The sequence below is a fragment of the Hyaena hyaena genome, unplaced genomic scaffold (assembly GCF_003009895.1).
Source record: "Hyaena hyaena isolate Hyena2069 unplaced genomic scaffold, ASM300989v1 scaffold_637, whole genome shotgun sequence".
Lineage (NCBI taxonomy): Eukaryota > Metazoa > Chordata > Mammalia > Carnivora > Hyaenidae > Hyaena > Hyaena hyaena.
The window spans coordinates 396,044-417,604 of NW_024081260.1; the positions used below are offsets into that span (position 1 = coordinate 396,044).

The 21,561-nt window shown below is 45.8% G+C and overlaps 1 protein-coding gene across 4 annotated transcripts; it reads right to left on the reverse strand.

The window, feature by feature from the left end:
* Positions 1-1,812: 1,812 nt before the first annotated feature.
* ZSCAN23 (zinc finger and SCAN domain containing 23) lies at positions 1,813-20,999 on the reverse strand. 4 transcript variants are annotated; one of them, XM_039257574.1, is made up of 6 exons: positions 20,819-20,999; positions 14,715-15,221; positions 14,381-14,489; positions 13,404-14,029; positions 4,754-5,268; positions 1,813-2,501 (listed from the first exon to the last, which is right to left on the reverse strand). In XM_039257574.1, exons 2-5 carry the CDS (start codon positions 15,141-15,143, stop codon positions 5,239-5,241), a joined length of 1,194 nt encoding a protein of 397 aa, XP_039113505.1. In that variant the 5' UTR covers positions 15,144-15,221; positions 20,819-20,999; the 3' UTR covers positions 1,813-2,501; positions 4,754-5,238. The 4 variants fall into 4 exon arrangements, 3 of the variants coding, with proteins under 3 accessions (XP_039113505.1, XP_039113503.1, XP_039113504.1); XM_039257572.1 differs by having other exon boundaries at positions 14,339-14,489; positions 20,819-20,997; XM_039257573.1 differs by having other exon boundaries at positions 14,339-14,486; positions 20,819-20,996.
* Between the last annotated feature and the right edge of the window lie 562 nt (positions 21,000-21,561).

Below are 21,561 nucleotides of genomic sequence, written 5' to 3' on the forward strand. Positions count from 1 at the left end.
TATTTGAGAGAGCTGGAGCAGAGGAGAAGCAGGGAAGGAGACCGAGAACCCCCAAGCAGGCTCCACATGGTCAGCTCAGAGCCCAGTGTGGGTCTTGAACTCAACAACTGTGAGATCATGCCCTGAACCAAAATCAGGAGTCGAACGCTTAACCCACTGAGCCACCCAGGCACCCATCTATATTCTTAAATGCCTGTATAAGCAAAAGTAAATCCTAATAGAAGATAACACCAATCAGAACCTTAGCTTATCTCCACAAATTTTCACATACAGTTGTGACTCTTGACCTTAGGGTCCTGAGTTTGAGCTCTACATTGGGGGGTAGGGATAACTTTTTTAAAATTGCGTTTTCTTTACATACAGTACATAATGCATGTAACATACAAAATATGTGTTCAGTTCTTTAGGATAACAGCAAGTCTTCTGGTCAATAGTAGATTCTTGGTGGCTAAGTGTTCGGGGGTCAAGTTATACTCAGATTTTGACTGTGTAGGGGATCAGCACCCCTAACCCCATGTTGTCCAAAGATCAACTGTACTATGAAAAGATCACGTTTATAGTGGCTGCAATGAATAATTAACATGATCATCTTTCTCCTGTAGAATTCAAAGTCAATATAAAGAGAATCCTGGCAATTTCCCTGAACTTAATGCAATGTAATTTTTTTGTTTGTGACTTTAGATTGCTTCCTTTATTTATATTACCTGCCTCTTCTGGGCATTTTGAGTTTGCTTATTCTGCCTTGAAGATTAACTTGGATCTTTCCTGTTTTCCTATGCAAATTAATACCTTTAAAAAAAAAGATGCACCTGAGGCTCCTGGGTGGCTCAGTTGGTGACTCTTGGTTTCAACTCACAATTCGTGAGTTCAATTCCCCATACTGGGCTCCGTGCTGACTATGCAGAGCCTGCTTGGGATCCCCTCTCCCTCCCTCTGCCACTTCCTTGCTCATGTATGCACACTTTCTCTCAAATAAAAATAAACTTTAAAACATAAAGATGTGTCTTTCTTGTTTGGAGTCTTAACTGGGGGCTACACATCCTACATCATAACCTAGATAGGAACAGAAGGCCCAAGAATTCACCTATGTCACTGAAAAGATGCTGAACAAGTTCTTTTTTGACTTGGCAAGTCATAACTGCAACATTTAAAATAATTTACCATTGTGGTGTCTGGGTGGCTCAGTCAGTTGGGCGTCCGACTTCAGCTCCGGTCTTGATCACACTGTTCGTGGGTTCGAGCCCTGCATTTGGGCTCTGTGCTGATAGCTAGCTCAGAGACTGGAGCCTGTTTGACATTGTGTCTCCCTCTCTCTCTGACTCTCCCCTCCTCACGCTCTCTCTCTCTCTCTCAGAAATAAAACATTAAAAAAATTTTTTTAATAAAAAATAAAATAATTAACCATCTAATAATGTTCCTATCTGTATTTTATACATGAATTTTCACTAAAAAAATTAAACAGTCCAAGCTTTTTAAGAACTGTATTTAGGGACTGATTACAACACTTAGAAATCTGAACTGGTGGTCCATACACAGCCCTCTGAATCACTAAAATAATGTATCTGCTTGAGAGTGGTTTTTAAAAAGAAAATTTTTTTAAATACTTATTTTCGAGAGAGAGAGACACTGTGCAAGTTGGGGAGAGGCAGGGAGAGAGGGTGACACAGAATCTGAAGCAGGCTCCAGACTGAGCTGTCAGCACAGAGACGGATACAGTTGAGATCATGACTGGAGTTGAAGTTAGACACTTAACTGACTGAGCCATCCAGGTTCCCCAAAAGATTTTAATGTTAGATGAGATGCTACTGTTCAGACTTTTCCATCCATATTTATTAACTTCTCACATTCTTTGAGTTTTCTGATCTTTAATAAGGAATGAAATACTCAGGAAAATTCTAACTACGTTAATTAAACTAAGAGTTTCTCTCCAACACAGACTCTGATACAGTAAAAAAGTTGTGTTCTCACTGTAACCTTTCCCACACTTGTTAAGATGGTAACAGTTCTCCCTGGTGTGAAGTCTCTGGTCCTGGTTAAGAGCTGACTACTGTCCAAGGCTTTAGCACACTTGTCACTTTTATTATAGGGTCTCTCTCCAATATGGATTCTCTATGATGAACTAGTCCAGTATCTGCACCGAGCGCTTTCCCATATTCTCCGTATTTGTGGGTCTAATTCAGTGTGAATTCTCTTATCTTCAATGAAGCCAGCACTCTTGGACTAAAAGGTTTTCCACACTTCTCACATTCATAGCGTTTCTCTTCAGTGTGTATCAAATACTGGATAAGGATGGAGCTCTGAGTGAAACTCATTCCACATTCATCACTTATGCCATCACAGAAATATTTCTAGGGTTCTCTGGTATTTTTGGACTTCTACATAATCAAAGTGCTGAGGAATATTGCCATCAAATCTAACAGTGTGTTCCTGTTGGCATGTTATTTCTTCAGATTTCTTCTACTTTGGAAACACCTTCTCATTCTCCATTTTGACCAAATCATCTGAAAGAAGAGATTGAAAATTTCAGCCTAATTCCCTCATTCACACACACTTTACTCAGTTACTTGTTCACTGAACAAGAACTCATTGAAACTACATGCTAGAAGAAAACAAAATGTTTCATGTGAGACAGATATGTACTGAGTTTTGACTTAAATTATAGCGTTATTTTTAAAAGGGAAGGATATGCATGTATACATGTGCTTATAATAAATATAAACAACAAAGGGAAAAACCATAACAATAAAGAGCAAGAAAAGATTACCTATGAGAGGGAATTGAAGGAGGGAACAGGAGAATTTTCTTGAAAATATTTTATAGATTTCATATATAAAAGTTTATATTTTACAGAATTTTAAAAATCTATATAAAAAATAAAATTAAAAAAGCAATCCCTAAACACTGAAACAGAAATGAAACAAACTGAATTTAAATGTGTACCTGCTGGTGGCATAACCACACAAAAGAGAAATTATTTCCAATGTCCTTAGAAGAGGAATTTATTTGTATATACTCAATGATATAAAACTTAAAGACAAAAAGAATGGAAAAATCAAGCACCACCATTAAGCTGTTTATAATAATCGTATTTGATAATAATGCTAACATTTTTATTGAAGCTACTGAATAGGGATAAAGCATAGGAGTATTTGATACTCCATCATTCTTAATGTTTTTGAGAATTCTCCACAAGGATACAGATGAAAGAGTAAGACCTTCAAGTACTGAATCTGAATTGGAACAATCAGTATGAATTCACAATACATATTTTATCTTAAATTCTTCCTAGCTCTGAGCACTGAAAGGCGTAGAAACAATGTCCAATAACACAATAAGCATTCCTACTCTCTTATTTTTGGTTTTAAAATGCCATTTCTCACTAAACAAAATCTGGGGTCCTTGGGAAAATGATTGATTTCAGGAGTAGGGAAGGAATTAGAAGAGTCTATACTTCTTTTTATACCCAAAACAAGAAAGGTGTCAAATGCCTAGACTCATGTCATAAATATAGGAGACCAGCATCTGAGAAGCCTGCAGAAGAGAAACCCACCACAGAAGACAAAAAGCCCGATGCATAAGCTTCAGTTTATTTGTCCCATACATGTCGAATCATTCTGGACAGCTAATTTTGAATAAAAACCTGATTAAAGTAAAAAATAATAATTTGATATCGATACAATGGAATCTGTGTCAGCTATATGTATACGTTACATGTAACTCTTGGGAAATATGTCCATAATGTAATACTAAATTTAGAAGTAGTGGTTGATATGTTCAGCATGATTACATTTGGGCATGTATGTATGCTTGTCCAATAAGCAAATAAAAATAATAAGTTTTGTTTCCTACACGAAGTTTTTAGAAAAGCACATTTAAAAACTTCTCTACTGTATGTAGACTTTGAATTATTTTCTACTGGCTTCAATGTAGAATAATGTTCTCCTACCTTTGGCATAAAAGGTCAGGCCCAGTGAAGTTGGTAGTATTCAGTTAGAATGGAGAAACTGAACCATTCAATAGGAGCAGGATTTTCAACAATTTTAGCGCAAAGAAGTGAAGGAAGAATCACGATCAAGGTTAAAACGATGTGCTTTAGAGGGACAAGTTAAAAATGGAACAAGACATCAAGGTAAGCAAAACTTTTAGTGATAAGGCTCATTTGGAAAAACGCAGAAGACATTTCTGATCTTTCCCCCACGGAATCTGATCTTTCTCCTCAGTAGATTCAGAATCAGCTGCCCTGTTCTGGCTGGAGAGTGGACCCCTGTGAGTCCTAATGCCACTGCCAGACAAGCTGTTTGCCCTCAGGGCACTTCCTGTCCCTGTAGGACTAGGGGCCCCGGACAATTGGAGAAATCTGACCAGGGTGATATCTGCTGAGGGTTTAGAGCTTAGATCCCAGTACGAATGGGGGAAAAGAATAGGAGAAAAGAAAGCAGAGTTTCCCTCGACCTATAAGGACAGGGAATAAATGGACAGGGAGAGGAATACAACTCTGGCCAATGCATCTTAGCCATTTCCTCTCACTACACTTGAGAGGAGATGTCTGGAGAGAATACCCGCCTCTGATAATTTTTCTTAAATGTCTTTATTTTGAGAGACAGAGACAGAGAGTGAGCCGGGGAGGGGCAGAGAGAGGGAGACACAGAATTCGAAGCAGGCTCCAGGCTCTGAGCTGTCAGCACAGAGGCTGACACAGGGCTCGAACCCACGGACTTGCCTCTGATAATAAATTATTCCTTCCTTATCTCACCTTCCTCCTGGATGATCCAGCTTCCTCGACAAGCCCCCAGTCCAGTAACAGCCTCCTCCCTATTTGCTGGGTGCTGCTTTCACACCTGGGCCTGGAGCTCCGTGGGCAAGAAGGTCAGGAACTGCTCCAGCACCAGCAGCTCCAGGATGTGTTCCTTGCTGTGCGTCTCGGGCCGAAGCCACTGGCGGTGGAGAGTCTGCCTGGGGCTGGACTCCTGAGGCCCAAGGGAATCCTCCCAACAGAACTGCCTTAAGCTCTGTCTGAAGAACCCCTGTCAGAAGCACCATTTCTGCGCAGGCTAGATGCTTTAACTATTTGACATCCCTTGTGTTCTTCTGCAGCCCAAAAGGACTGGACTGAATCCATTCCTGGGCAAAACATCACCACAACAGCAGGAGAGGCTTAAGGCTGGTCATAAGGCATCACTGTTAACAGAGATCAACTCCGAACTAAAAGCGTTATTTTCTCAGAGTGAATCGTTGTGGTCAAGCCAATGATTTGAAGGTACAGACGCTCTGTAAAAGATAAAACAAGCACAAAATGTCATTAGAATCATGTCACAGGGGCGCCTGGGTGGCTCAGTCAGTTAAGTGTCCGACTTCGGCTCAGGTCATGATCTCACTGTTCATGGGTTCGAGCCCCACGTCGGGTTCTGTGCTGACAGCCAGCTCAGAGCCTGGAGCCTGCTTCGGATTCTGCTTCCCTCCCTCTCTGACCCTCCCCTGCTCATGCTGCCTCTCTCTCTCTCAGAAATAAATAAAACACTAAAAAAGTTTTTTTAAAGAATCATGTCATAAAATTAACTTATACACAATTCAGTTATTTTAGAATACTAGAGCTTTTAAACCTAGAAACTAAAGTGAAACATTCAGATTACATTAAATATTCAAATAATGAAGAAAAACAATGCAAACAGCTTTGCCTACTTGAATTGCATGTTTAGTCAATTGATTTAGTCAATTATATCTATAAATCAATCTCTCTGTGCCAAGAATTAGGCTAGATAGCTTTCAAAGGCATTTTTAGTTTTAGAAAAGAACAGTGTGCATGTTATGTGGGGTGTCTCACATTTGAGTCAGGGATCCCAAGTCAATTAACCGAAGTCCCCTTGTATACAAACCTAGTATTTTTCAGTCCTTTACTTCCCAGATGCCCCTGCAGCACCTAACACTGCTAACCACTCCCAATCTTCTAAAAACTGCAATCTTCTGGCTGTTTCTCCATGAGCTGGTTTTTGTAAAGTGCTTAGACCAATACTTGGTGCTCAGGAAGTATTATATAAGGGCTTGTCGAAAGCTCATTCTTAAGTCCACTTCATGGCTCTTCTTCAGCTTGCCAAGAAATGTCTAGTTACCATTCATTGAGATCCAGCCTTCTTCTCATTCCACGTTCACTCTGGGCAATCTTGTCCATTCAGTAACATCTGAGAACTGAGATGCTATCACCTAGCAACTCCTAAATCTGACTGTCTTATCCCAATCTTGCTTTGGAGCTCAAGACCATTATAGTCCAATGGAATATCAGATCCTTTCACTTGTCTTAAAAGCACCTCAACACTGCCAAAAACTAACTCATCATTTTCCCCTTATGATCAATAATGTCTCTTCTAAAATTACCCATTTCTTTTTCTTTTTTTTTTTAAGTTTATTTGAAAGAGAACGTGTGCACATGCATGTGTGTGAGCAGGGGAGGAGCAGAGAGAGAGACAGAGAGAGAGAAAATGCATGGGGGATGGGCAGAGAGAGAATCCGAAGCAGGCTCTGCACTGTCAGCACAGAGCCCACCCCGGGCTCCCACTAACCACAAGATCGTAACTTGAATGGAAACCAAGAGCTGGACACTTAACGGACTGAGCCACCCAGGCAGCCCTACCCATTTGTGTTAAAATGACACATTCATTCCACTAATCATCTAATCCAAAACCTAATTATCCCTATCTATAGTAAAAAGCAAGCCTGTAGTACTTAGGATGTGCCAGGCATTGTGCTCAGCACGTTTTCAACAATCTTTCTCCCTTAGACATCAAGTGGAGTTAAATCCGCGTCTTCCACACAATCCACCCCATCCTTGTCGTTTTCATAGCCAGCACCTTACTGTCACCAACTCACAGTACTGGCTTTTCGGGGACCACTGCGCCTCTCTTCTCCCCCTTGCTTCCAGTCTTGCCTCCTTCCAATTCATTACCACCTGCTTCTAGAATTTCTACAAGCCTAGTAAGATAACACTACTCCCGTGCATGAAGACAGGGACTCCCGTCTCGGCGACGTCCCCCTCCCCGACCACTGGCCACGCCGCCATTCACTGCACCGCGAGCAGCTCACAGCAGCGTCAGCACATTGACGACCTGGGCTGCCCGGTGGCCGCGCGGAACTGGGCAGCGCAGCCCAGGCCGGCTTACATATGCAAGGCCGTGCGCACACACACACAGCGTGTGCACATTGTGCGGGAACAGTCACACCGAAAACAGAGAGGCACACTGCCTTTTCGAGTCCAAGTCCCCTGGGGTACCGCAGTTCCTCTCGGTCCCGGCCACAGCACACCCACCTTCTCTCGGTTTCCTCTCTGCTCTCCGCCACGCCGCGCAGGCGCCCCCCGGCTCCGGGCACCCCACTGCGCCGTACGGGTGCGCCCGTCTTCCGCTCGGCACTGTGAGCTGCGGGCCGCCTCCGACCTAGAGAGCCGCACGACGGCCTGCAGCCCGTGTCCGCTCGAAGGACACGCTTCACTTCTCAACGTTCCCTGAGCCGAAGAAATCGCACTTCCCTCCGTTCTTCAAAACCCTGCGATCCCATCACCGCGCGTCGCACCGGGTCGAGCCTTCCCGGCGGTGGTCACGACCACCGCCAGGGGGGCCTCGTTGAAACCAGGTCTCCGGAGGTGAATGGAAAACCACCTCCGGCCCTAAGGGCGCGTCAGCGCCCGGAGCCTCGAAGCGGGTGGTCTACGCAGCGCTGTAGTCCACAGGCGCGCGCGGCGACACAAAGGAGACGGCGTCCCGTGGAGCCGCCACCTGGCCCCAAGGCCACCTCTCCCGGGAGAAGACGCGCGCTAGCAGCGGCTCTCAGGAGGCCGGAAGTACGTCACAACGCGCGGGCACGCCCCCGCCGGCTCCTCGCCGCCCCTCTAGGAAGGATAGAGGTCCCATATCTCAGTGGTTGGCCGGCTCCCACCGCCAGAGCCTTCGGTGGCCTCTCTGGACGGCTCAGGCGGGTCCACTGGGTGTCTGGCGGCCACGCAGCCTGGGCCCGTCTCTCTGCCCTGCTGGGGAATGAGACGCAACCCTCCGTCCCCTAGGACCCCGGTCCCTTGATACCATTGTCCACTGGCCCCCAGGGTCCGAAGCAATAATCGACAGGCTGAGCAAAGCAGCATTGAGGGGCAGGTGTTGGCTTGCTCTCCACGGTCTCAATCTCTGTGCAAATGACTCCAGTCCTTTTTAGTAACCTAACGACTTACAGATCCCCGACTCTGCAGAACTGGCGGAAAGGAAGGGAAGCCGCGCGCCCTGCCCTGCCCACTGTGAACGGCCAGAGAATTGCAGAACGTGGGGCCCCGTCAGCCTGTCTTCGGCACCCTGCGGTGGTTAGAGCGCTCTGGTTCCACAGCCCGTGAAGAATGTGCAACATTATAACTTAGGAAACTACCTGGCACAGTATCTGGTCCTCATTTTTCCTAGCTACTTGCTTCAAATGCCTCGCGCTCTGCCTTATTCCTGTGAGGTTGTGATCTGGTGTGCTATATTCCCACTCTTCCTCTGTATGTTACAGGTGAACAGCCATACTAGTCCATCAGCCCTAACCACTGAAATGCTCGAGGCTTCTGAGCGGCCATCCGTCTTGTCTGGTAAACCATCATCTCAACAGGCTCATCTAGCTATTTTAAGTGTTTTGTCGTTGGTTGGGGGGGGGGGGGGCATACCCACCCTTTCTTACCTAATCCAATAAATGTGTTAACCGGGATTATTTCAAATCAGGCACATGGTGGCTACCTTGGTCTAGGTGGCTACACCTAACCATCCCATAGCCTCCTTCATAGATGTTCTACCTTAGCTTTCATGAGAACACTGTATTCTTTTCTTTCTGATTCTGTCTCTTCTGTCTCCTCAGCTGGAAAAGTCTTAAGTAGGAATACCGTATGTCCTGATTTATGCCTCCTGGCTGCGTGTAATTATTAATAGCAATCCCTTTCATTCCCAGAAGTGTCCAAGATTGGGCAATACGTTATATATAGTTACCTCACGTCTAAGACCTACTGATACACTAGCTGAAATGCAGATTCCCAGGTCCTGCTCTCACAGACATTCAGCCAGTCTGGGGCAGTACCCAGGAAACAGCAGTTCAAACCGCGTAGGTGATTCTAACACAGGTATGTACTCAGAAGCAGTGGCTTCCTCAGAGAGCTGAGACGTTGGCAAGGAAAACTGCGTGTGGGTCCAAAGAGACCTAAAAAAAAAAAATCCGTGACTTACACACTGTGCCCGCCTCCTGTTTGCTATGTAAAGTGCGGAGATGAGTGAGGAGTGAAGAGCAGTGGGACACGTGGACTCTCTAGCAGCTATTGTAAGGATAAAGCACTTTTCTTGGTAACACCATCTCTGCATCCTTTTATATTTTCCTTCTCCTTGGTCACCACTTGCTGGCCTAATCCCGTTTTAGTGTGTAATTTTGCCTGGTTCCTTTTTATCTTCTCATGTTTTGTTCTTCCCTTTCCTTTTTCTACCCCGTTTTGTTGCTACTGTTTGCAGATGCCTAAATGGGTCTTGGATTCCACGTCCAAGTGTCTATGAAACCACATATAATTCACAATGACCTTTGTTCATAGTTTTGTTTTTAAAGAGTTTTTAAGATTTTTTTTTTTATTTTAAAATTTTCAATTACTGTGATTAAAAAATCAATCACTACAAGTGTTTAACCACTTTAGGCTTCACTTTTCTCATGCAGGTATGAAATTGGTAAACTCAAAATTTTTTCTTAAAGCTAAAATTCTCTGATTTTGGGTTAAGAAACTCCTATAGCACAACAAAATACTTTCAATGATTCCATCATGCTTAATAAAGTGTTACTGGCCTCTCCATCTGGCCCCCACCCCTGCACTTCCTTGCTGGTGCCCCATGACCAGGCCAAACTGGAAAACTCATGGCTCTCGAGCCTATCTCACTTGGGCCTTCCTCACCCTGTTTCCTCCGCCTCAGATACCTTCTGCTATCCTCCATCTCCTTCTACAAATAATCCACCTTTCTCTCAACTTTTATTTTCTCTCTCAACTTCTAACTCAACATTCAACCAATGACACACATGTATACTGGTATATAGATTTCAAAACTGCTCCTGAGAAAATGTTTCATACTCTTTAATTTTGACTTTAGATATACTGTTATTTTAAAATTTTCTCAGAGATATTTTTTGTCTTATATAGTTTTGCCTTAAACTGTCCTACCAGTGCTCAGACGGGCGCTCAAGAACCAGTAAGGCTTTTTTATATTTTTAGTAATCTCTACACCCAACGTGGGGCTGGAAATCACAACCCCATGATCAAGAGTCACACACTCTTCTGACTGAGACAGCCAGGCATCCCTAGAACCAACAAGGCTTTTTAATTGAATTTGAGTCAGTATTTCTTACACCCTGCTCAGCCATAAAACTGACTAGTCTTTCAGACTGGGGTTTTTCAAAGGCACAGGGAGAGATGGTTACTGGTTTACAGCGCAGCTGAAAGGAGATCAATGCCAGAGACTCTATGGGTTGAGTGAAAAGAGCCAGGGTAGAAAAAGACAAAAAGACAAGTGAGGGTAATGTAGAAACGTAAAGGGGAGTCAACGACAGTGTCCAGCCAGGAAGGCTGGAGTAATCACAGAAAAGGCAGGGTCTACATGCCACTGTCTACAGGTTAAGTCAACTAATGACAAACATGCATCCCAGGCAAGAGAACGAGAATGATCTGTATCAGAAAACAAGGAAAGTTATAGTCTGGTGAACTGTCAGTCATTTTAATCATGTTAACCATCACTGCATTCAAGTAGTTTACATCTCTACAGCACAGACTTTTGTTTTGTTTCTTGGTATTTTTATCAGTTGTTGAGAAAATTTAGAATTTTTGAGAAGCTGTGGGGGGAAAAAAAAAACAAGCACGAAACAAACCAAACATCCAATCTTCAATTGCAGGTGTAAAAACAGTCCATTAGAACTATATCCTTTAAAATCCCCATCTGTTCATATTTTAAGTCTTTTAATAGCTGTTATGATGGAATTACCCAAATGCTGTTTCAGCATATGCAGAGGCATCTGAGATGCTTACGAACTCAGGTTATAAGAATGTATGTATATTACTGTACAGAATATATATTTACCTGAGTTTATTTTATTTCAAACTTAAGTCTACTATATTTTCCTTAACTTCAATCGGTATGTATTTCCTTTGGAAATAATTTAACCTCAAGACACAGTAAAACACACTCTTGAGAAAATTTAAGATTTTTGAGAAGACCTACAATTAGCCAGAAGTGGCCTCACAAATGGTCTGAAATGTTATGACTGAGAATACGTAATAGAGCCAAATATACGAGACTGAAACCATCTGCATCACGGCATTTCTCTATAGAATTATACCCAACGCTAGTTGTGCAAACCCTGTTTTCTAGCTCATGTGGAAGTTGTTAGCTTTTAAACAGTTTGACTTGAAGTACACTGAGAGGAGAATAAAACAATTTGTAACATTCTGAAGTAGAGGTTGTGCATTCACAGAAGTGTGTTAAAGTAAGGAGCACCAGCAAATGAGATACCGTCCTTGTAAACAAAGAGGAGACTTGCTGTTTCAAGCTCTCTCTAAAGATCGTAGGGTTTCATGAACACAGCAAGGGGCTGAAGAGTGTAAACATATGCCATCTTTCCGTGGAACACAGGGAATAAGGTTATATATTATACAGTCACAGTTTCTTGTATTTACGTGAAGAAACACTGAAGATATGTTAAGATAGCAGAAAATGACTACCTATGAGGAAAGAAGACTCCCTTTTTAATGTTGTTTTGGTATTTGAATCAGATGAAGAATGAATTACCTTCTTGAAAAGTCCCTCTAAGAAAATTAAAAGTTAAAAAAAAAATCATTCACTACAAAAATAAGTAAAATGCCCCCAGTGAGGGATGAGTGGGAGTCTTTCCTGGAACGCCGTGGCCAGAGCAGCACACAGACGGGAGGCTCTGTTGAGGTGGCAAAACCTCAGTGCCTTCTAAATCCTGGAAGTTCCTTATATGAGTCACTTCTATCTGGTGATAAAACGCTCCCAGTGGCTTAGAAAGAGCACTGGGAATCAGGAGACAGGGTTCCAGCTCCAGTTCGGTGAACCAGCTGGAAGATCCACAGTCACTTCCAGAGCCCCCATTTCTCTATCTATTACATAAGGGGGCAAAGAAGTGATCTGTAGGGTCCCTTACGGTGTCTCTATCATGGTTAAGTGACCTGCGGTGTATTTGGTACTCTAATCCGGATTGCCATCACCACAGATTCCCATTTCTTTGTGACCTGGGCTTAGTATAAAGCTTGGTAAACACTCAATCAGTATTAATGAAAATAAGTACTTTTTAATTTTTTTAACGTTTTATTTATTTCTGAGAGAGAGAGAGAGACACTGTGAGCAAGGGAGGGTCAGAGAGAGGGAGACACAGAATTGGAAACAGGCTCCAGGCTCTGAGCTGTCAGCACAGAGCCCGACGTGGGGCTCAAACCCACGAACAGTGAGATCATGACCTGAGCCGAAGTCGGAGGTTTAAATGACTGAGCCACCCAGGCGCCCAGGAAGTAAGTTTTTTTAAGCATGACCTTGGTGGTAATCAGTAGGTAATGCTGAGAAGCATGGAGCTTATAAAGAGCAATCCACATGAAAGACTGATCAGAATTTCCAACTTCTATAAATATTTGAAATTTTGTATAACTAAAGGTTAAATAAAGAAACCAAAAACTGAAAATGCCTGTCACAGAAAAAATGCAGAGAGGCCTATATTTTTGTAATGAAAATCAGAAGTAAGAGATCGTATTTTTAGCTAAGTTTCTTGGTCTACACAAATTTGAAATCCTGAGCAATAGTAACATATGTTTGCCTCAATTCCTTGGTTCTTCACTGAAGGCTGAGTTAGTGGAACTCTACAGAGTTCTCCTACAGGGAGATGCCTTCTGTGTTATTTATGGGAGGATTCATCTACCCACTTTTGTAGGTTAAAAAGCAAATTATCATACCTTATGAGAAAATAGTCAAATAGTTCAAGTTACAGGTTTTACAGCTTATTATTTTTAAATTAATTTTTAAATACTCAAACTACTTGTAACATAATTTTGTATTCAGGCAGCATAAAACTTTTTTTTTAAAGTTTCTTAGAACTAGGACGAAAGAGTTTTCCTGAAGCACACCTGGAAAACTCCGCACAGGCATGTGGGACCAGAGACTATGTAACAAAGTCGGCACAACACTATTCAGTACCGTAAGCATGGATGTCGCTGACCCCACAGAACCTGACAGACGGACTTAACACATGCTTCTCTCAGCATAAAAACAGGGACAGCCTGCAAAGCCTGCGCTCCAGAGGGCCGAACGACTCTCCTCCTACAACTCTGCTTCAGCGACAAAGTGAGGGCCCGCCGCCGGGAGACGCTGCCCTACCTGCTGCAGGGGGCTGGCGGCGCTCGCCCCAGGGTGGACCTTCCGATGCTGGACGAGGTTGCAGTGATAGATGAAGTTCTTGCCGCAGGCTTCGCATGCATAAGGCCTTTCTCCAGTGTGAATCCGCTGATGCTTAATGAGGACAGAACGCCGGCTGAAGCGCTTGGCACACTGGCCGCACTGGAAGGGCCTCTCCCCGGTGTGGACCCGCAGGTGGTGGAAGAGCCCCGCGTTCTGGCTGAAGGCCTTGCCGCACTCGCCGCAGCGGTAGCGCTTCTCCCCCGTGTGGAGCCTCTGGTGCTGGAACAGGCCCGAGCGCTGGCTGAAGGCCCGTCCGCACTCGTCACACCCGTACGGCTTCTCCCCGGTGTGCGTCCGCTGGTGCTCGGTCAGGATGGAGTTCTGGGTGAAGCTCTTCCCACACTCAGCGCAGATGTAGGGTCTCTCCGCCGAGGAGCCAGCCCGCGGCCTCTCGCACCTGCCCTCCTGCTCACACGTGTCTGCACACTCAGGCATCTGAAGGGTGTCACCGTTCGGTTTCTCAGGAGCTTCCACCAGACATTTCTTTTCCTTAGAGAGCTCCCTCTGCGGGGCTGGCTGCACGCTCCAAGCCCCAGCCTCATCACCTGAAATGACAAATGGATCACATGAGTGTCACATTTCCAAGGGGAAAAGAAAAAAGCAGCCAGGAGAGCGGGTGGCAGGGGACAAATAACCGCGGTTCTGCTTACTTTCCCTGCCTAGCCAAGGACGCCCGGACCTCAGGGAGAGAACACACTGAACTGTAATTGCTCAGGGTTACTCCCAACCAGGCCACAAGCCTCCCTGCCGGTCAGTGTCCCAAGGACAAAGCACACCACCCGGCACACAGCAGGCGCTGAGCAGATGGACGGGGAGGGAGGGAGGGAGGCCTGTGAGAAAGTTCCAGTCCTCACCGATCTCCCGAAGCAGGCACGCCTCCCGCGCCCTGCACTGACCCAACTCCTCCAAGGTTGGGAGGTGGCCGCTTGACGAGGCCCGGGCTGCTCCCCGGCCTGCCTCCTCTGTCACCAACGCTTCCCGTTCGCAGGCACAGGCTGGGACCTGCTGGAAATGAAGGATGGTTAGGAATCAAATGTCAGAGAAGACATCGTAAGGAGGCCTTCCCAGGCCCGCTGCACGGGGGAAAGAAGGACCAAGAAACTGGCAAAACGAAAAAGGCAGAGGGATGGCGCGCCCACAACAGACCACAGACCACATCCGGCACAAAGAATCCTCCCCCCCTTCCTCTTGCTGCACGGAAACCGCACACTCGTTCCTGCAGGTACCGACCTCCGGTCTCCCCTCTTCCACCTGCTCTCCCGGCTCGTCCAGCTCCCTCTCCAGATCCTCCAGCACGGTCACCGCCTGCTCCCCGCTGTCCGGCTGCTGCTCCCGCACCCAGGCCTGGAGCTCGGCGGGCAGGATGGTCAGGAACTGCTCCAGCACCAGCAGCTCCAGGATCTGCTCCTTGGTGCGTGTTTCTGGGCTCAGCCACTGGCGGCACAGCTCGCGGAGCCGGCGCAGCGCCTCGCGGGGTCCAGGGGTCTCCTGGTAGCAGAAGTGCCTGAAGCGTCTTCGAAAGATCTCTCTGGTGTGAGGGTGATCTCTCCAGAGGCCAGGTCCCTGCCCAGAGGCACAGTCCCCATCTTCCTCTTCCACCTTTACTGCCGCATGTCCTTTCCGCATCTCTGGAGCTTGAAGGACCGAGGCTGTGGCCATTGTAGGCTTAACTATTCAGAAAAAGAATCTATCTGTGAGGCTTCCTCTTTGATCTTTTTCTTCTGGAAATCCCAAAATCTAAAACATAATTTGCAGAGAAAAAATTATTAAAATGTAGAAAATCTTTTCTGCTGGCAGGCACTGGGGGTATTTATAGAAAAAGCAGTCACTGTCTAGTGAAGAGCAGGGAGGGCACAACTAACAGTGAGGCCTTTGCAAACCCTGATGCAGGTGACACAGGAAGGAAAACAGACACAGAGCCCCTCCCCCATGCCTGGGCCCCAACACACACACACAGTTTTACTGAAAGAGGGGACCATTTTGATCATCCTCAACGAATGAGCACAAATAACTCCGCTAGAATATACTGGATGGGCAAGATCCTAGACTCAGAGTGTTTCAGTTGAATGGAGGTAAGCCAGCATTGTGGTGCCGAGTGGTCACAGAGGACTCTAAGAATCAAGGAGGAAAGGGAAACAAAACGGAGAAGGGAGAAAAAGTAAAGAAGATAAAAGGACAGAATGAGGAAGAAAAGAAACGCACTGGGGAAGAGAGGCCAGGTCTGTTCCGTCAGGTGAGGTGTGGAGGAAAGAGGTCTGCGTTTGGGCCGGGAGAGATCTGGGGCTGAGACCTGGCCTCCAGGTACAAGCTCTGCAGACCTAGCTTTCTAGGGGATCTGAAGATAAAATAAGATCACGGATAAAGAGCATAAGCAGCTGGCAGCTTGGTAAATTCTATAGTATTATAAATTAACACTATTATTTATCTTATAAATTTTATTGAAGGACTAAATGAATCCTAGTGATCAAAACATCATGGCAAAAGAATCAGAAAGTAGTCAACTGAACTGGTCTTGAGTCAGAGATACCGAAATGAAAGAACTATTGGTTCTGATATTTTTGAATTTTTTTTTTAGTTTTAGAGAGAGCGCATGTGCATGCACAGCAGAGGGGCAGAGGACGAGTGAGAATCTTAAGCAGGCTCCACGCTTAGTACAGAGCCCAATGTAGGGCTCGATCCCACAACCCCGAGATCATGACCTGAGCCTAAATTGAGTTGGACATTCAATCGGCTGATTTGCCCACGCCCCCCAGTTCTGATATTTTAAAACGGGTAGAGTCTGCACTGTTTCTGGTCCTTTAATTTTCCTGGAAATTGTGTCTCTTTGAAACTCCTTGAGGATGGACAGTGGACAGCAGTGCATAAAATAAAACCAGTGCTCATACAGACCCAAATGTCTATGACCACATACAGCTTATAAAAGAATCTAAACCAGGATAGTAATTAATGAAAGCAATTTTCTGAAAGAATATTATGTAACCTAGTGATTTCAATGAGTCATTTCTGGGCAGAGGCTTTCAAACTTTTTTGACCAGGACCCTCAGTAGGAGATATTTTATACTGAGACCCAGAACACACATATGCATATGTGTGCATGTGAATGTATGTTTGTGAGATTCACACACACACATAACTGAAATAGTAACTTGACAAAACACTAAGCACCCTTACTTATGTGACATATACTATTATTTTTTAAATTCCCGGTTGTTGTTTTTAAACCCCAAAAACAAAACAAAACACCCTGGTCACAGCCCACATGGACTTCATGATCCACATGAGTCATGACGTACAGCTTTAAAAAGTTGCCAAATTTAAGTAAAATTATTTTAACTCATTGTAAATATAACCCCACACTATTCTTAGGCATTAGAATCCATCACAAAAGAAAAAGAAAAACTAAGGAGAGGCTATTCAATTACAGCTGAACATGGATCGCACTGTGAGTATAAGAAAAGTTAAATCTGTATTGCATTTACCAGTCACACTTATCAAGGAGGGAAAAACCACCCGGGCAGGGAAGCATCCTTCTGGGTAATCAGCAATCATCATCCCTTCCACAAACTTCTAAAATTTCTGGCATCACTGACTTCTAGAGTCACCACCCCAGGAGGACTGGACAGGGTGTTTTCCTCCAAAGACAGGACCCCTAAGCTCCTAGTCCCTCCCCAACTTTTCCTGGTGCTGACTCACCATCACTGTGAGCACCACATTATCCTTTTCTGTCCAAGGTTCTCACACACCACTCATGCACTAAGCCATTTATTCAGAGCCTACCATATTCCAGGTACTGTTCTAGGCACCAGAGACAAGCTGCAGACAAAACAAAGTGTCTACTTCCATGGGATTTACATTCTAATAGCAACATCAATAACAGCTGACATACACTGCTTTGGAGGTACCGGGCACTGTACTAGATGCTTTACCTATATTACTTCATTTCACCTTCAAACAACCACGAGTAAGGTTTTGTTATTACCCAGCATTACAGATGAGAAAACTGAGGCACAAAGACTTTAAGGCGCTTGCCCAAAGATCACAGGCAGTAAGTGGGGAAGCTGCCTTTCAAACCCAGCAAATCTAACTTCAGAATTCATGGTCTCAAGTGCTACACCACTCGCTCTCCTCTACGTGGGACGGAAGAAGGAAGGGGCCAAGAGGGACAGACAGTAATGAAATAAATACGCCAAACTGACAAATGCTACAGAGAAAAAGCAAGGTAAAGGAGACGGGGAAAAGGAAAGAAAGGTCTGCACTTCACGTGGGGTGTCAGGGAAGGCCTTGTGGACAAGGTGATGTCTGAGCAGAGACCCAAGAAGTGAATGGCGGTAACAGGACTCCCTAGGGAACGGCAGTTCCACGCAAAGGAAACCCAATCCTTGGAGGCGGGAGCATGCCTGGTTCTTCAAGCAACAATGTGGCGACAGCAGAGAGAGCAAGGGGTACAGTGATAGATGGAGTCAGGTTGGGAGATCATGAAACACCACGTGAGGGCTCTGCTCTCTAGTCTAAGATGTGCGGAAAGCCGTCAGGGTTACAGCGGGGGGGGGGGGGGGAGATGGTGACAAAATTTTACTTACACTTAATATGAGAGTATAACCAGCTGCTGTGATAACAGACCGTGGGAAAAGCGGGAGCAAAGACAGAAGCTATCTGGTCATCGAGGGAGCAATGATGGTGGCCGGAAGCCTGGTCTGTGGAGTCTGTTCCAGGGCGTGGAAGTTTGGGGTGCAAATAGGTAAACGAGGGACACGTGCTGTCGCGTCACTCAGTTAACCGAGCACAGGTTCAAAGGATTAAACAGCTACTGGAGCGCTCCTGTTTGGTCACCCTCCTATTTGCTGCCTGTCTGCTTTGGTTTCAAAGATTTTCTATTCAAAGAAAATGTAGTTGAAGCTTTGAGCTCTGCTCATAGAAAATCATTTCTGCTCTATGGTGTTTCAAATTACTCAGTTTCACGAAGACCAATCTCCCCCTACTCTCTGTATAGGCTCCCTTTTGCTCTCCTCCCGACTTCACTTCTGTCTGGTGGCCTGAAATTCCCCAGCCTCACACCCGCACATCTTTGTTGCTCTCTGAACCCAGTGCCTTTTCTAAAAGGCTACCCAAGAGTTTTGTAACCCTGCCCTCCTGCTCACAGACATACAGCTAGTAGTCTCATTTAGGCTCACCACCCCATCGTACAGATCTTCCTCGACTTACCACAGGGCTACGCACTGATGAACCCACCACGAGTTGAAAATATCCTGGGTCGAAAATGCACTGAGTCCACCTAACCCACCAAACATCACAGCTTAGCCTCACCTACCTTAAACACGAGCCTACAGCTGGCCAAATCATCTAACACAAATCCTGTTTTGTTATTAAGTGTTCAAAATATCATGTACCTGAATATTGTACTGACGGTGAACAGAATGGTTGTAAATATATCAGTTGTTTCTCATAAACAACTCAAGAAAGATCAAAACTCAAAATTCAAAGTAGTATGAATGTGGATCACTTTCCCATCATCAACTTGAAAAGCCATCCTATGTCAGGGACCATGTACATGCCAGCTAAAGAATTAGCATAATAATCTCTCACACTTAAAAACCACATCAGCATGTTAGAGCTGGTTTCTCCTACAGTCTCAGCAAGCTTGATACTCCCAAATCTACCACCGCTCTCAGGCAGGAATGCATTTTACCAAAGATACGCATGTCTGTGAAGACCAAGCAGCATGCACCCAAGTATGTCTTTATCTTAAGGCACCCCCCCCCAAACCGTCCCCCGTGATGTTCCATCTAAGGCCCCCACTACTTACTGGACGCATCTCCAAAACACTCAAGCCTGGCTCAAGACCAGTCAGATCTCTAGCTTCAACTGCTGGGCCCCACTCTTGTTTTCCCATATTCCACACGCAAAACCCTGCCCGCTCCACTCGGGCTTGTCTTCTCACTGTTCTTTCATCAGGCTTTCCTCATCCCTTCTCCCTGTCCATGGTCTTGCAGGCTGCACTCATTCAAACTCTACCCAATCTCTGCACCTTGATTTGAATCTCACCTCCTCTGAGGTCTTCCTCATGCATTCCAGTCCACCCTCTTCCTCTTTCCAACTCTTCTATCATTTTACCCCCAGTCTCTATCTTGCAGTTACCTCTCATATTAAAACAAAACCCCAAAAGTACAGAATAACCAATTCCTTCATCAAGCTCTACTTCCCAGAAGTAGACATTGTTAAAGATTAGAACGTATCTTTTCACTGTCTGTACGTCTTTAATGCACACACGTGCACACAGACAACACAAAACCTTTCCTATTCATCGGCAATAAGTAGAAAGTGGTATAAGGCAGCAGATTTAGTTATGAATTCTGACTTAACAATGTGATCTTGAGCAATTTACTTGATTGGTTTTTCTGACCCTCAATCTCATGTACAAAATGAGGACAATTATTTGCAAAACAGTCAAGACTATTACATGAGATGATGCATATAAAATGGTTTTGCACAAAGCCTGGCACGTAATAAATTTCCACCTTTTAAAGAAATACTGTACAATTTTTGGCTTCAGGTGGCTTAATCAATACCTGCAACCTATCCTTGGGGCCAAGACGGTAAGGTTTCCGATCGTCCAAAGCACCGCATGGGTCAGTGGGCGGGGAAACACGTGTTCACACACACCACTAAGTAGCAGTTTCACCAAGTTTGCGGACATGCTCTGGAAGACGTTCCTGTGTTCAGACAACACTCTTCTCTAATCTTAAATCCTGACCGCAAGCCCAGGACTCCTGAGGCCCGAATGGGGGAGGCTCAGATTCAAACTACCCCTGAGCTGTGGCCGCAAAGCTAATGCAGCAAAAAGAACGGAGTGGGCACCGCAGCAGGTTTAAGAAAACGGCCTGGATCTGAACCCTGACTACACCCCTTACCCGCTGGTATGAGTCGGGCCGAGTGACTGGACCTCATGGTCTTTCTCGATGTCAATCAAAAAGCGGACGAGAAGGGGAGGCCCATACTCGGAGCCTACCTCCTGGAGTTCTGAGTCAAGTACGTTAACACCTGGGGAGTGCTTTGAACACGCCTCCCCGGAACGTACTACCCGCTACTGAAATATTCGCTTAACAGACGTGAGCAGACGGCGAGCGCCGCTGCCGGAGGCGAGCCAGACCCCGAGAGGCCGCCACGCGCGGGGGGAGAGGAAGGCTCCTGCGTCTGCGCCGGTCTCCTCCTCCCACGACGCGGACGACGCCGGGCCAGGCGGCGGACGAGCTCGGGCCCGGCCAGGACGCCCCACCTCCCCCACGCGGCCCGGTGACGCGGCTCACACCCCGGCGCGGCCCGACTCCGAAGCTCACCCGGCGTCCGCAGGAGGACAGGGCCAGTCTCTCGGCCCGACGCAGACGGGCGCCGAGTCCTGGCCAAGCGCCGCCCGCCTAGCGACCAGCTACAAAGACCGGAAGTGCGTCACGCGCGCCGCCTCCGGGATAGCGGTTCCGCCGCGTTCCTTCTGCCAAGGCCGGAGGTCTCACGCCTCTGTGGTCGTCGCGCGCGGTCGGCTCTGCAGGTGGAGTGAGGCGCTGGGCGGCGGATTCTGTCCTGCGGGGACGATGGGACAACAGCCAGCATGGTGTTAACGTATTCATTCTGCACAGCAGCCCTGTAAGTGAGGTAGTTACCCCCACTTAACAGATGAGGAAACTGACGCACGTTCCCTCTGCGTTTGTTGCCATTCCGGCAAAGAAATCATTTTTGTGCACTTTACTGAAATTGCAAGAGATATTCCAGGCTCACATTATGCATTCCTTGCCCTAGACCTAGAATGCACCGTTGTTCCATGAAGCGCTGAAGCTCTGGTTCCTTTCAGTGAAGAATGGTATACCGAAGCCAGCCGGTCCGCGCAGGGGTAGAGGGATATATCATTGCTTCTCGGCCATTATCAGTGAATATATATAATTTCTTTTTCTCTTCAGGATTTTATTTTTTATACATTTTAAAAAGTTTATTTTGAGAGAGAGTGAGAGAGGGCAGGGAAGGGGCAGACCGATGGAGAGAGTCCCAAGCAGGCTCCACACTGTCATCACGGAGCCCAAGGCAGGGC

Coding starts and splice junctions, on each gene's coding strand:
- ZSCAN23 (XM_039257572.1), bottom strand. CDS start 15,143: ATGGCCACAGCCTCGGTCCTTCAAGCTCCAGAGATGCGGAAAGGACAT. Junction 14,030..14,338: donor GTGCCTGCTTCGGGAGATCG/GTGAGGACTGGA, acceptor TTGTCATTTCAG/GTGATGAGGCTGGGGCTTGG. Junction 5,269..13,403: donor CCGCCAGCCCCCTGCAGCAG/GTAGGGCAGCGT, acceptor TATCTTTTACAG/AGCGTCTGTACCTTCAAATC.